This window comes from Olea europaea, unplaced genomic scaffold (genome assembly GCF_002742605.1).
Source record: "Olea europaea var. sylvestris unplaced genomic scaffold, O_europaea_v1 scaffold1349, whole genome shotgun sequence".
In the NCBI taxonomy this organism is placed as follows: Eukaryota; Viridiplantae; Streptophyta; class Magnoliopsida; order Lamiales; family Oleaceae; genus Olea; species Olea europaea.
In genome coordinates, this window is record NW_019230984.1 from 130,414 (window position 1) to 146,859 (window position 16,446).

Below are 16,446 nucleotides of genomic sequence, written 5' to 3' on the forward strand. Positions count from 1 at the left end.
TATACTTGTGAATTCAAGGAATACTATTATACTCAATTTTATAGTAATGAGAATCAAGAAGTATATCAAGATATGTATTATAATAAATTACCGGGTTCACGAGGAATATATTTTAAAATAGAATTTGAAAAATATATTAAAGAAAATATAGGAATACCTAGAATATTAGGATCAAGAATAAAATTCTTGTTTGAAAGATTTGCATATATATGTCAACAAAGACAATTATTGAAAAAATCAGAAAAATTAACTAGAATATGTTGTGAAGATATGAAAAAACCTACAAGATGGGGATAAAATCCTGAAAAAAGGAATAAAAGAAAATATAAAAACAAGAAATTTAAAAAATATAGAAACTTTAAGAAAAAATACATAAAACCTAGAAGGAAATATTATAAAAGAAAAAATAATATACAGAAAAATAAACCTTATAAGAAAGATAAAAAACAATGTAAGTGTTGGAATTGTGGAGAAATAGGTCATATAAGTCCTGATTGCACAAAGAAAAAAGTGAGAATATTACAAAAGGATTATTTTGAAATAGAAAGCGAATTAAGTGAAATATCTGATATTGAAAATTATAATAATCAAGAAATATTTATAAGTGAAGTAGATTCAGAAGATTATGGATCAGAATCTGAATAGAGAAATTGAAGAAATAGAAAATAATAACATAGAAATCCAAGAATATGAGGGAATAGAAGGTTATGGATTAAAAGTAACTTTTGATAATAATAAATTTAAAAAAATACAAAAGTTATCCTTAAATTTGAAAATAGGAAAATGAGAAATTTTAGATAGAATATGGAGAAGAGAAAGAATAGCAATAAATGAATACCATAAGATCGAAAAAACTATAGATGTTAGGACAATTCAGGGAACACATAAAATAAATATTTTAACAAAAAGTACAGTATCAGAATTATTATCAAAAATAAGTATAAAATATAGTGAAAGGATCCAATCTGTTTATTTAGCAGGAATACAAATAATGTTTAAATCCTTATTTACGGAAGGAATAGATTCACCATTAACTGTAAGTTTACATGATGAAAGAATTATAAATTTGGAAGATGGTCATTTAGGAACTATAGAAGGAAATTTAGCATATCAAAAGTTAATATTTACTTATTACCCAAAATATTGTGTCTCATTGAAAGATAAAAATTTTAATGAAATTTTAGGATTACATTTCAAATTACATAGAAATGATATAATAGAACCAGGAGATCAAATTATCACTATGGAATATAGGGCATTATACACATTTACTAATTCTAATTATGGGAATATTTATTCTAATAAACCATACATAGAAATTCACAAGGAATGTAAGGATATTAGTAAAATAGTGGAACCAAACAAACAAACAAATCTTATTCCAAAAGAATATGAATTTAATATAACTAAAAACAAACCTGAAATAACAGAGTTAAGAGAAGAAGAAGATTATAAAATGACATTTCATAATGGAAGGTTGATAAAGAAATCAAAAAGTCTTAAACTACCAAATAAAAAGGAATATTTGGGAGAAACTAGTGGTATAAAAGAAATATGAAAATAGAAGGAAGATATTTCAATGGTAGAAGGTATATAAAAGGACCAAATATATTGATAGATACAAGAGCTGGTGAATGTCATATGACTGCAAATAAAAATGAAGGATTAATAACTTACAAGATAGAACCATATGAATATAGGAATTTTGATGGACAACTATATATCACAGAATTAAAGGTAAAAGTACCAATAAAAATAGGTGGAATTGATCTTTTAGTACCATGTTATTTGGATGAAAGTATGGATGTTGAACCTCATATATTGTTAGGAATGAGTTTCTTAAATGGATTAGAAGATTATAGTATAAAAAGAGAAGGATTATATATAACTCATAAAGGACAAATTACATTATGTAAAATAGGAAGTGGATGAATAATCAAATAAGCTTTCCATTAGCAGTATATATACAAATTACTATAGTAGAAACAAACATAACAACTTGTGCCTTAATTGATACAGGAAGTGATATAACAATTTTTAAAAATTTCTTAATAAAATCGTGGAATAAAAATAGTAAAATAAAAATAATAGGAGTGACCGGAGAAAGTACTCAAATAACTGATAGTGCTGAAAAAGTTGATATAATACTTGGTAGTAAACAAGTCATAATAAATAAAGTATATAATTATAATAAGTTAGAATGTGATATATTATTAGGAAATGATTTTATCCAACAATTTCAATATTATAAACAAAATAATTACATGATAATGCTACAAACACCTTGTGCACATCTATTAAAAATACCAAGAGAATTTAGACCCTACAGAGTTCACCCAGCCCAGCGTGGTGACAAATGAGAAAAACGACCAATAGTACAAGATGAACTAAAAAATAAAAACTATCATATAAAAAGATCCTAAAAATAAAAATAGAGATAAGTATGAGAAAAAAATTATAGAACAATTAGAAAAGATTTATGGAGAAAACCCATTATTATTTTGGAAATCATATCATCCTAAAGCTAAAATAGAATTAACATAAAATATTATAATAAGAGTTAGACCAATGATATATACCTTACAAGATATGCAAGAATTTAAAATTCAAATAAAAGAACTATTAATGGACCTCATAGCAGTCCAACTTTTATGGTTATGAAACATTCTGAGCAGATTAGAGGAAAAGTTAGAATGTAATAAACTATAAAGAATTAAATAAATATACTAAATTTGATGGTTACTTTTTACCAAATAAAGAAATCCTAATAAACCTTGCAAAAGGAAAACAATATTATTCCAAATTTGATGGTAAATCAGGATTTTGGCAAATAAAAATGGAAGAAGATAGTATACAATATACAGCTTTCAGTACACCTCAAGAAAAATATGAATGGTTAGTTATGTCATTTGGTTTAAAAAATGCACCTCAAATATTTCAAAGGAAAATGGATAATATATTCAAAAAGTTTAGTGATTTTCTTATTGTTTATATAGATGATATACTAATATGCTCTAATAGTAAAAAAGAACATAGGAATCATTTATTACAATTCATAAATGAATGCAAAAAGGAAGGAATCGCACTTTCTAAAAAGAAATCTATAATTGAGAAACAAGAAATAGATTTTCTAGAATTATCAATAGATAGAAAAGGAATAAAATTACAAACTCATATATCTAAAAAGATAGAAAGCTTTCCAGATGAATTAAAATCTAAAGAACAAATACAAAAATTTTTAGGATGTTTAAACTATGCTGAAGGATTTATTGAAAATCTCTCAAAAAAGAGATATAAGATACAAATTCTACTTAGAAAAACAAATACTAAAGGTTGGAATAAAAAACATACTAAAATTGTTAAAAGCATTAAAAGAAGAATGTAAAAATTTACCAAAATTAAGATTACCAGATGAAAAAGATAATTTAATTGTCAATACTGATGCCTCGGATAAATATTGGGCAGCTATATTAAAAACAGATTTAAATGAAATATGCAAATATTCAAGTGGAACTTTTAACCAAGCAGAGATAAATTATACTACCCATGAAAAAGAATTGTTATCAATTATTAGAGGAATAAAAAAGTTTTCATTATTCCTTTTATCTAAAAAATTCATTGTTGAAACTGATAATTCTCAAGTTGCAGGTCTTATTAGAAATAAGTTACCTATGGAACCTCAATATAGAAGGTTACACAGATGACAAGCATATTTATTATTTTACAATTTTGATATTATTCATATTAAAGGAATAAATAACAATCTTGCAGATTTTTTGAGCAGGAACATCGAATTTGGAGATGGATAATATCAAAAATTCATTAATAGACGTCAACAGACGAATGAAATTCCTCATGGAAGAATCTGAAGATATGAAAATTGGAATTGAGCAATTAGAGGAAATGGCAGAATCTATCCAACAAAATATCAAATTGTTGGTGGAAATCTCTAATTCTCATTCCAAATATACCAAAGAATTGAATGACAGAATTGTTGATATTACTTCACAATTCGAGTCATTAGATACCAAACAGGAAATACCAATTGATACAATCTCAAAAATACAAACAGGTACACAGCCAGGAAGCAGCAGTGGACCCAGCAATATCAAACGAGACATAGCAAGTCCCCGGAAGGTGACTATAAAAAATGGTGATGAACATACAAGAGTTATAAGAATCAAAACTGATGAAAATGATGATGCCCCTTTATCATCAAAAGAAGAAGAATATAGATCATTTGCCAAAATTGTTTATGAAGTAGAAGAAAATAAATCTTATTTTATTGTATCGGGAGATCATGTTTATCCCAGATTAATAATTACCAAAGATGCAAACCCTTTCATGGTCAAAATGGCAGCAGATTATGGATTTCTGGATCTGATCTATCCAGGAAAAAATTTAAAAGAAATTGAAAATTTTGATGATATATTCAAGGTAGAAGTTTCAAAATTTGCCCAAGGGAGATCGATCAATATCAAATTTTATTCAATAAGTCCCGAGATTGATGGGAGGATATATTATCCTGCTGAACACATTATTACAATTGGATATGTTGGCCGAGATTTTCAGATTGAAGTTGGCCAAAAAATAATAAACCATTGCCTAAAATCAATAAATCATGGATAAAATTTCGGAGAGTTTTGGGGATGAAAGTTCTTTACAACATTGCAAAGAACTTATATGATAAAAAATTCATATGCTTGTGCCAATATGAAAGATGGACACTCCTTACAAATAATGGAAAAGAAAAATCTACCATTTTGAAAGAATATATCCAAAAATTTGATACTCATCAAATTAGTGGGAGTCCAACAACAATCCAAGAATCATGCAGATTGAGGGAGTGCCCCACATGTAGACAAAATTGAAAGATTGATGGATAGAAAAGAACCTACCACTACCAAAGCATCCAGCCATCTGCATATAAAGTCAAAGATGGAAAAGCAATAATAGAAAAGCATCTAGCCAGCTACATATGAAGCCAAAGATAAAAAGGCAATAATAGAAGAAAAGATGCCTCTTTGATGAAAAAACAAAAAATGCATGTGAAAATGTAGACCCCAGGAGGAAAAGAATAGAGAGGCATGTAAGCCTTTTTTCAAAATTCTGTATGCAATGATGTAATAGATCAATAATAGTGAGTTTGAGTTATGTATAAATAGAGGTGTTTGGGGAAAGAATGGATCATCTCGAGTTAGAACCATTCTCTTTCCTTAAGCTTTCTTCAAAACCAGTTTTTCTTAAAATCCCTTGTATACAATAGAAATCTTGTATAAATCATTATAAAAATAAAATCTCAATCTTTTGATATCAGAAAAATATGAGTTTCTAAACTTCCTATCCCATAGATTCTTGATAGATTGAAGAAGATAATCTCTTTCTTACTTTAACTAAGAGAGAATTTTCTTTACTTAAGATTTTTACTCTTAATTCTAAGAAAAGATACAGTGAGGGCAGAAGCTGAAATAGCAGAATTCCCATTGAGGCAAAAGGCCGTTTGAGGGAACTGTTTGCAGATTCAGAGCCTGAAAGTCACTCGATTCTAAAAATACAGATTTAAAATCAAAAGTAAGGTAAAATTATTCTCTTTGTTAAATTTAGAAAGAATTCTTCTAATATCTTGAAAGAATCGTAGGGATTATTACTTTTTATGGTTGCAAAAAACTTATCTAACATGTTATTATTATTCATAAAGCTTGCAAGGAATTATCTGAATAATACCAGGTTATACAATTAAATGATTAGATAATCTGTTAGAAAAACTATTAATAAAAATAAGAAATATTTTTGCTCAACTAGAAATTATGGATATTTCATCTAAAGAATATGATAATCTTAGTAAATTACATGACAATTATATTATAGATTATGCCAATTTATTAGATCAAAGGACGGAACTATATATTAAAACTCGAAATGAGAGAAATAGAGAAATTTTAGAACTATTCTAATAAATTAAGGATATCTTGTGCAAAATATAACAAATCATTTCATTAAAGGTATTATAGACATTTTACCAAAAATGAATAGTGGCAGGTCATTTAGAAAAATCTCCCGTGTGTGTGTGTGTGAGAGAGAGAGAGAGTTACATGAAAAATAAAATCTCATTCTCCCTAAAAAAAATATTTTCTTTGATTTTGAAAAAAACATGGTCACGTGATCAAAACTGGAAAAATATTTTCCATTGAAGAAAATGTCAATCAAACAGTACAAAAGTAAGAATTTGAATAAAAAACACATTTTTCATTAAAAATATTGGCAATCAAACGCACCATAAGTATTTAATTGCTATAATAATTGAAAATATTTTAAAATATAAATCTTCAATATGTATCTATTAATTTATGGGTTGTCTACCGTTTTGAAAAAATGAAAAATAAAAGCGCCAGTTTATTTCAATTTTCCAAACCGAAATGGTGACCAGTGAGCACGTCTATTTGCTAACCAACCAACATCAGAAAATGGCTTTTAACTAATTTGAAGAAAAGAAAGATATTTTTGGCACTCGTACATGTGCATATTCGATTTGGATCTTGCTACCCGACAAACCCACTTTCGAGTGGGGCCCAAATTTGCTTTACTCATTTCTTTCTTTTTATTTAGCGGAGTCCCATGTTTTAAAATAAAATGAATTTTGTAATTATAATTTTTTTGAAAAATGTGTGGTTAAAAGGTTGGAAAAATTTTGAATTTACATGTATAATTATTTTATTTGAAGAATGCGTGATTGAAAATGAGTTTAACAAAATGAATTTTGTAGAATGAGGCTCAATCAGGAGCTTATTTTTTAGAATAAATCTTCCAAAAATGAGAATTTTTTTAGTTAATTAGTATGGTACCATGAGTTTCAACTTTCTATGAATCTTCACAAACTTTAAAACATTGGATTCATCTCATCTAGGTGAATTTATTCTCATGTTGTTTTGATACGTGTAATAGTCAAATTAAAATTGAGTAATTTAAATGAATTATGCTACATTTACAGACTTTTTTTACAAAATCATTTATTCACTACTCATAATAGAAGATGGGAACTATGAGTCGATATTTTTTAAATTCACGTGGGGGCCACTTGTTTGTGAGAGTAAGTAACATATTTTGTACAAATTTGTTTGTACATATTTATTTATCAATTTCGATATACTAGGACGTTTTATTTTCTTCTCGTGTCTATTATTAACTTTATAATTTATTATATTATATTCGTGAACAATCTATAGTATAAGTTTTATATATAAAAATTGAAGATTGGTGATTTCCATATTTTAGTATGCAACATAAACACGTTTGATTTTTGTTTGAAAGTGAAGAATAATATTTCTCTTGTTGGAAAGAAGTTAAGTTGTTAATATTAAAAATAAATTTATTCCTTTTCTACAAAAACAAGTAATTACTTTTATTTATCAGAAAGAAAAAAAAATTATAGCCATAAGGGCTTAGAGCAATCTGTGGTCTAAGGCTTCATAATTCTCAGTGTTGCTATTTACTATTAATTCTAATCAGAGACGAATGTAGAATAGGACTGGAAAATTTTATAAACCGGACATATGAAACAAAAAATAAAAATAAATTTACGTGAATCAATATTTTAACTAAACAAGCAAAATTCTTTAATCACTTATAAGCTTAGCCAAACAACCATAATTCGAATGTTTTAAACAAGTTCGAGATGAGATATTCATGGAAAGACGAGCAGGATGCCTTGATCATTGGCCACATAAAACGTCCAGACAGCAGAGAACAGACTGTAAAGAGAATCCAGCCTGTCTGCTTACCCAACTCCTCACGCGCCACCTTCTTCCGCCCAATCAAACCGCCACCACACCACATGCAAGAATGTAAACGGCCCCACTAATGAACTCTCTCTCTAGCAAGTAATGAAAATCCCAAAATCCCGCGCGTAGAACCTGTCAGAAAATTTCTGATTTTGTAAGGTTTTTCTAATTGTACATTGTTAAACGTTACAATTAATTACACTGTTTTTACACATAGTATTGCGTATCTCCAATTCAAAACCATGGCCACTCATTCACTCCATGTTCAGATGTCAATCTCCACCTCACACCAATGATATAAAAGTCCTTTTTGGAAGAGACTAAAGGGTCTTTCTTTCCTTACATTTTCGAACTTTTCTTCTACTATTTTCTTGAATCTCCGATGTCAGAACCTAAAAGGTACATTACTTCAGAAGAGCTCAAAAAGCACAAGAAACCGGGGGATCTGTGGATTTCTATTCAGGGTAAGGTGTACGATGTTTCAGAATGGGTAAATCATCACCCAGGTGGTGAGCATCCACTCTTGAATCTTGCCGGTCAGGATGCAACTGATGCATTTGTCGCTTTTCATCCGGGCACTGCCTGGCAATATCTTGATAAATTCTTTAATGGGTTTTACTTTGAAGATTATTCTGTTTCTGATGCATCCAAGGATTATAGGAAGCTTGTTTATGAGTTTTCAAAGATGGGGCTTTTTGACAAGAAAGGTCATACTGTTTTCTTCACTATGTGTTTTATAATAATCCTTTTCGCTGTGAGTGTTTATGGTGTTCTTTGCTGTGAAAGCCCATGGGTGCATTTGATTTCTGGTGGTTTAATGGGGTTTCTTTGGATCCAAAGTGGTTGGCTTGGGCATGATTCTGGGCATTACCAGATCATGCTAACACCAGGGCTTAACAGATTTGCTCAAGTTCTTACGGGAAATTGCCTTGCAGGTATCAGCATTGAGTGGTGGAAATGGAACCACAATTCACACCACATTGCTTGCAATAGTCTTGATTATGATCCCGATCTTCAACATTTGCCATTTTTCGCAGTATCGTCTAAACTTTTTAGCTCTATCACTTCTTATTTCTATGATAGGAAATTGAATTTTGATTCTTTTGCCAGATTCTTGGTTAGTAACCAGCATTTCACATTTTATCCTGTCATGTGTTTTGCTAGAATTAACTTATGGGCACAATCATTCATTCTCTTATTCTCTGATAGAAAAGTTCCTAATAGAATTCAAGAAATTTTTGGACTGCTTGTATTCTGGATTTGGTACCCTTTACTGGTTTCTTGTTTACCAAGTTGGAGTGAAAGATTAATGTTTGTTATAGCCAGTTTTACGGTATGCGGGATTCAGCATGTTCAGTTCTGTTTAAACCATTTCTCATCAAGTGTTTATTTTGGACCCCCAAAAGGAAATGACTGGTTTGAAAAGCAAACAAATGGGACTCTTGGGATTAAATGTTCATCTTGGATGGATTGGTTTCACGGTGGATTACAATTTCAGGTCGAACATCATTTGTTTCCTAGGTTACCTCGATGCCATCTTAGGAAAATCTCCCCTTTTGTCAAGGAATTGTGCAAAAAACATGGATTGCCTTACAATTGTGCATCGTTCTGGGAAGCTAATGTTATGACAGTAGCGACGTTGAAAAATGCTGCGATGCAAGCTCGGGATTTTACAAAGCCGGTGCCGAGGAATTTAGTTTGGGAAGCTGTCAACACTCATGGTTGAGATTGAAGAATATTGTTGAGCTTTTGCAGAACTTATTTCAATTGTCTCTTTATCTTCTACTTGGACATTGTTTCCTTATGTTATTTCGAGTAAAAATGAACTATGTTTTGTTTTAGTACTATAATTCAAGGCTTCAAATTTTTTCTTGTTCTTGTTGACTTATGCTGGAACGATACGGTGAAGAGCATGTTTGGCTAAGTTTATAATGTTTACTTATTAGTAAATAAGTGACTTTCAATTGTTGATCAAAATGGAAAATAAGTTGTCCTTTTTTTTTGCGGTAAGATAAGAGTTACTTAGAAGTGTTTATTACCTGTTTTAAGCATGGCCAAACATGGTTTCTAGTAAAAATGAGTTATCTTAGAAGTGTTTATTACCTGTTTTAAGCATAGCCAAACCTGGTTTCTAGTAAAGATGACAAATGGATCCGACCCATGCGAAGTGAGACCTAGGTTGAGCGAATAATGTTATTTTGGCACCAGTTTAGATGATAGCGACAACAATTTAGACTTGTCCAACGAATCAAAATGCATCTTAAAGGCAAATACTAGTAATAAGATTTAATTATTTAATTATAAGCTGTTTGCATGCAAGATTGGTGTGGCAAATTAAAACATACAATGGGTAAGAATATTTGTGCGCGTAATTATAAAACTCGGACTGGACCGGTCGGTTCAGCCCGAAAATTCTTGAACTGGAGCCAGGTCCAGTCCGAGTCACACAGATTTAATGGTAGACAAACGAACCGTTTGAATACCGTCGAACCGTAGTCTTTTTAAGCAACCCGCCGAGCCATTTGCCTTTGACCCAACTGGGTCTTATGCATTTTTTTAAAACCTATTTTCTCCTCTTCTCAATTCCCCAATTCACGTTATTAGGTGATTCTTCCTCCAAAATCAAACTTCTCTACTGCCACCTTCAATTCAACCATTCCCAAAAATCCAAATCTCCAATTTCAAGTCTTAAGAGATGGAAGAAGAACAAGCCAGTACGCAGCCAATAGAAATAGAGTTTGATTGATTATTTGAAAATATTCGTGTGGAGGATTTCAATTTTTCAGAACAAGATATGGTTGTTTTTATGCAATTTAAGATTCTTACAAAGCATAATTGCATAAATATGAATTCCAAAGAAGAATTTTTGTTTCTATGTTGTTTTACAGACTTGAATGGGATAGCAGCTACGCTTTTTGGATTTGGACGTCAATTTACATAATTATGTATTTTGACATCAATTTTTGGATTTGTACAGCATGTAAAAGTGTTAAAAACATGTTAAACTTTTTATTTTTGTTACGTAATGAATAAATAGGGGAATAGATTATTTCTGATGTGAAAGGAACAATTATGTAAAATTGTTATAAGAAATTATTTCTGGTACGAAAAGAACATATTATTTCTATTAAGCTTTCCTTGAGATGCATGTGAAAGTGTATAAAACTATTAAAATTTCTGATTTTTGTTAGACAATGAAAATCAGTTGCCTGTGCCCCATAATTTTTCAATGTTGAATACTTGTATATATAAGGTGGCCACTTGATACGTAATTTACCTTATACATTAACATTGCTTGTATAACATCATTCATTGGTGAACGCTAAATATTTGTATTGAACTTGTTTTTTCTTTGTATAGTTCACTGGTGATAATAGTACATCGCATAATTTTTCTCTAACAAAGAATCGTGCTAGAGAAAGAACTGATATAGCATGGGATCATTGTAGAGAGGTTTTAGAAGCTAGTGCTAATGGGAAAAAAACTTGTTTGCTTGTATTGTGGAAAGACTTCTAGTGGAGATGATATTATTCGAGTCAAACAAATTTAGAGGGATTAAAAGGTGATGAACATTCTTGTCATAGAGTATCTCCTGATTTTAAATTTAAAATGAAAGAAAATTTGGACATCTTTGATGCAAAGAAGCGTGGAACTTAAGAAATTCTTGAGAGGTGTAACCACATAGCTCTTATTATCGAGAACAAGAAGAGCAAATGTATAGTGATTTGGGTGATGATGATGTTCAAGAGATCATCCCTCCTAGTTCTAAAGGAAATGATATAGCTATTGAGAAAAGTCAAGGAAAAGGAATGGGAGCTAAACATTTAAAAGAATAAAAAGGAATTGGTTCTTACTTCATGCTAAGAGCAGGACCTAATAATCAACAATCAAAAGTGTTTTTCAAGGGAAAGAAGCTATAGAGAAACGTGACCTGACTATATTTAAATGAATGATTGATCAGTATATTCCTTTCAAGCTGTAAATTCTGTATATCATCAACAAAATATAGATGTCATAGTTAGCATAGGCTTTGGCTACAAATGTGTGAACTTTCACAATCTTTGTGATTATTCGTTTGGTAAGAATGTCGAGGGGGTAAAGAATTATGTTGAAAGCTATCATTTAACATGAAAGATGAATTGTTGAACAATTATGGTAGATGGTTAGACAAATTAGTATAAAATAACTCTTTTATTGTCTGAAAGGAACAGTATTCTTAAAATCCATAGATACTTCAGACAAATAAAAAATGTCAACATGTTATACAAGTTATTTCTAGTAATGGCAAAAAAATTCGCCTTACCCTGTCTCGACGGGGCCTGTCCCGAAAGGGTTGGTGGGGTGCCCCGTCGCGGGGCATGGGGCAGGGTGGGGCGAGGATGCCCCGCCCCCGAACCGGCCCTATGAAGGGAAAAAAAATTAAAAATAATTTTATTTTTAGACAATTCACCGGTTAAAAATCCATTTTAAATTTGTATTTTATTATCTAATAATAACATAATTCGAAATTTTGAAAATGTAAAAATATATATATATATATAATAAAATAAAAAAAATTAAACAGGGCAAAAAGTTGTCCTATCCCTCGCCGCCTCGTCTAAGGCGGGGTGGGACGAGGTTTGGGCGAGATGAGGTGGGGGTGGAAGGGGGCACCCAGCCCAGTCATTAGAGATGGCAATTTACCCGCCCAATGGGGCGAGGCGAGGCATAATTCCTCACCCCGTCACTGGGCGGAGCAGGGCGGGACTGCCCCTCCCCGAACCAGCCCCGTGTTTGATGTTGTTTTTTCGAGTGTTTCTTTGAATATTGATGTTAATATGAGCATTAATTATTTCGAGATGTTGTGTTATTTGTAGGTTTAGAATATGTGTTCTATGCGGTGACGGACAAAAAATAAGAATGAGAGGAAACTTTGAATAATGCTATTCAGTTAAAAGGCATGGTTAGGGAAGTACAATTTTTTTTCATTTACTATTTTTATTTTGGATGGACTAATAATATAGAAGAATTCTTTTTATAATTTTATTTCATAAATGGATTTGGGGCATCGCTGGGCTGCCCTCACCTCCACTCTTGTATTAAGTCTAATTGGTGGTTAGTGCCAATCTATTTGACAATAAAATTATTTTCTATTGTCCCATAAATATAAAAATGTATATTTTTATACTTTGAACAATGTTATACCGATCCTATTACACAGTATTTTAATAAGTGTAAAGTGTGACTAAATATGGAAGTCAAATTTCAAGTTTCACGAGCCTAGACAAGACCTTAATATAAAAAAATACTTTGTCTTGTATTTGATATTATTTTTAATTTTTAATCATTCTAAAAATTATTTAATAATCTAAATATTATATACTAAACATCTAAAATTATAAAATACTACATTTACTTACTATTTTTTACAGTTATTCAATGATACAATTTTCAAATTTTTGAAATGCAAAAGTTATTTTTGACTTTTATAGAAATAAGGTCATTTAAAAACTTGAAATTAAAGTCTAATATAAGGCTTTTAAGAAATAAAAAATTAATAAAATGTGACTAGTCATGCAATAAACGATCAACTTGACAGTTGATTGCTTCATTTACCATTCATTGTCAAATCGTGTTTTTAAGAGCACTGATTACACCAGATACCCACTAAAGTGACCAAATTATATTTATGCTATGTTTGAACCTCATTTTGTATTAAAAAAAAATGAGTTTTATAAAGGTGATTTTTTAGTCATCAATGATTCTGTAATTTCAGATTCCAATAATGGTAAAGAATCTCGCCAAATTGAATAGAAACTGAAAACTGAGAATATTTACTAACCGTAGATTGGACCCCCCACTGAACATATATTTCATCTAACGGTTTTTTTTTTAACGAAAGATTCACCAACTCCCGAGTTGATAATAAACATAATTTTATATCATTAAGCCCCACCAACCCAATTATTAATTTCACTAACGGTACTCAACTTTTCACTTCATGTCACTTTGACCTGTGAATTTTAATTTATTTCTGACTCACTTTCAGTAAATAGCCATTAGTTAAATATTCTCCAAACATACCCTAGAAAAACTTTATGGTTACTTCCTTACCTAAAATTAACGTTTACTGTTGTGGTGCTTTGTTTATATATCTTTAGAATGGTAAACTAGTAAAGTGAGTTGAGTTAGTAAATTCAGTTATTATTTCGCGTAAGGACTATATAATCTTAATATATTTTTTACTATCAAATTCGATGGTTGTGAGCTCTGACCATGAGTGATTTGAATTTCTATTAAGAGTCCATTTGATTTTAAAGGTGAAAAAGACAAATCAATTTCATATAAGTTGGAAAAGAAGAAATCATCAAAATCTTATAAATGCATATCTATGGAATTGACCAATAATATGCTTTAAGTGTTTATATTTTCGAATTCGAATTTCATGTCCATTTTCGTATCAAACAGTCAAAGTAGAAGACGAATTTCTTTGATGTGACATTTTTCATGGAATTCACTCTAATCAAACGAACCCTAACTTATTTGTCACAGTTAATTAGCTTGACATGTCATATATTTTTGCAATGGACAATTGACATAAAACGTCCCTACCTTTCATGTCTATTGTGAAAAATAATTATACCTTTCATTTTTTGACATTTTTACCCCTATTTCCACATTTCTTGGCGCTAAACGTCATTTTCACCAATTTTGGACAATTTTACCCTCAATTCAAATAAAAAAAAGGAAAAAACAAATAACTAATTACAACCACAACCCCCAATTTTTAAAAAATTACAAATCAATCGAAAATATATACAAAATTTACAACATAGGTGCCAACAACCATGGAACCCAATTTCCGTAAGGATCAAAATGTAATTTTATCTCCATCTGATGATCTCTTCTTCAAAGGCCATTTGCTTCCCATTGAGCCTTCAAGCATTTTGTTGAAATCTCCAGAAAACAACTCGAAATTCCCTACGGCTTTAGTAAAATCAGCCACGAAATTTTGTGTTCTTCTTTTGAAGCTCAAGAAATGAACTATGTTGAAATTTTATCATCATTCTTGTTCTTCATTGAGCAGTATATCTACTCTGAAGGAGCCTCCATTATTAACCATCACAGTAATAAGTACAAATCTTTATTTATAGTGTCACAAATATGATGAAGCCCTCAACAAAATAAGCAAATTTGTTCAAGTTATTGAAAGATGATATGGAGGATTGAAGATGCGTTCCAGTTAAAACCTTCTGCAACTTCCAATGGATATATGTATCCATTGGAAGTTGCAGATGCCAAATTACATCGTTATTTTTTTACTTCTAGCCAGTTTTCTTTCCTGTCTAAGGCTTTCCTCTTCTCTTTCTACAGCAAACTTCTGAAACTTGATGGCCATGGATGGGAAATCAAAGCTTCAAATGCTCTCTTATGAGGCTTCTAAGATTAGACTACTACATAGATTGGTTGAAAATTTTAGTAAAGGTTCCATGGTTGTTGGCTATTATGTTGAAAATTTTGTATATATTTGTGATTGATTTGTAATTTTTTAAAATTGGGGGCTGTAGTTGCAATTAGTTATTTGTTGTTTCCTTTCTTTACTCTTGTTTTATTTAAATGGAGGGTAAAATTGTCTAGAATTGGTGAAAAGGACGTTCAGTGCCAAAAAAGGTAGAAATATGGGCAAAAATTGCAAAAAATGTAAGGTAGGAACGTTTTCCACAATAAACATAAAATATAGGGATGTTTTGTGCCAATTACACTTTTTGCAATTTATTAGCCATTAGGTCATGAAAACGTGAATCATACTCGTTCGATAAAATTAGTAATATAATTAAAAATTAACCAAATGTAATAAGAAAAGATGTTGATGGAAAATCTTTACACAAAACAATTCTTTTCAACACAAGAAATCCAAATCCATTCCGATCCACTCATTCTTCAATTTTGCCATATACAAATAAACCATAAATACTCTCTCTCTCTCTCTCTCTCTCTCTCTCTCTCTCTCTCGTTATGAGCTCCTAAATATCGATACTTAATTTATGTTAAGCACGAAGTGACGTGGCATATTATAATAGGTGATGAAAGATAATGGTTTGTTTTAAAACTAATTACACCACCTACTGTAATATATATATTAGACAAAAAATAAATAAATAAATAAAAATTGAGGTTATCTCACGCTTTGCTGACAGTCGTAGTGTAGGGGTTCGATTCATGAGACATGAAATTGGACTTCTTGTAGGCGCAGTGTACATGCAGCTCTTGTTCCCTAATCTATTGGGGCACATTTCGCAATTTACCTCCCTCACAAAGTTCTAGGGGCATGATGGTGGGGACCCTCAAGATTGGGGTTCAACCCTTTTCTTTTTTTTTTTTTTTTTTTTTTTTTTTTTTTTAGACCAAAAAAATTGTAGAGGCCCCCCTACAGACATCAACATTTGCACTTGACCCCCAAATCCCTATCCCTTACGTTGGTGGGCAGTCACTCCCTTAACCTAACGCACACATCACCCATCCCCCCCTGTCGGATCATGAAATTGATTCTTTCCATTCTCATATTCTACAGGGAAGAAATACCATAAATTTATGATGTTGTACATATATAATTTATGTGAAAAATGCTAAACGACCCGTGGCATTGACATCACATATGACCGCTCCCTCACAGCCGAGACGTGGATCC

General features: G+C 30.8%; 1 protein-coding gene across 1 annotated transcript; it reads left to right on the plus strand.

Moving 5' to 3' along the window:
- Positions 1 to 7,729: 7,729 nt before the first annotated feature.
- Positions 7,730 to 9,651, plus strand: LOC111375208 (acyl-lipid (9-3)-desaturase-like). The gene has a single exon (XM_022998008.1). The coding sequence runs from the start codon at positions 8,161 to 8,163 to the stop codon at positions 9,502 to 9,504; it is 1,344 nt and encodes a 447-aa protein (XP_022853776.1). The 5' UTR covers positions 7,730 to 8,160; the 3' UTR covers positions 9,505 to 9,651.
- Positions 9,652 to 16,446: the final 6,795 nt, after the last annotated feature.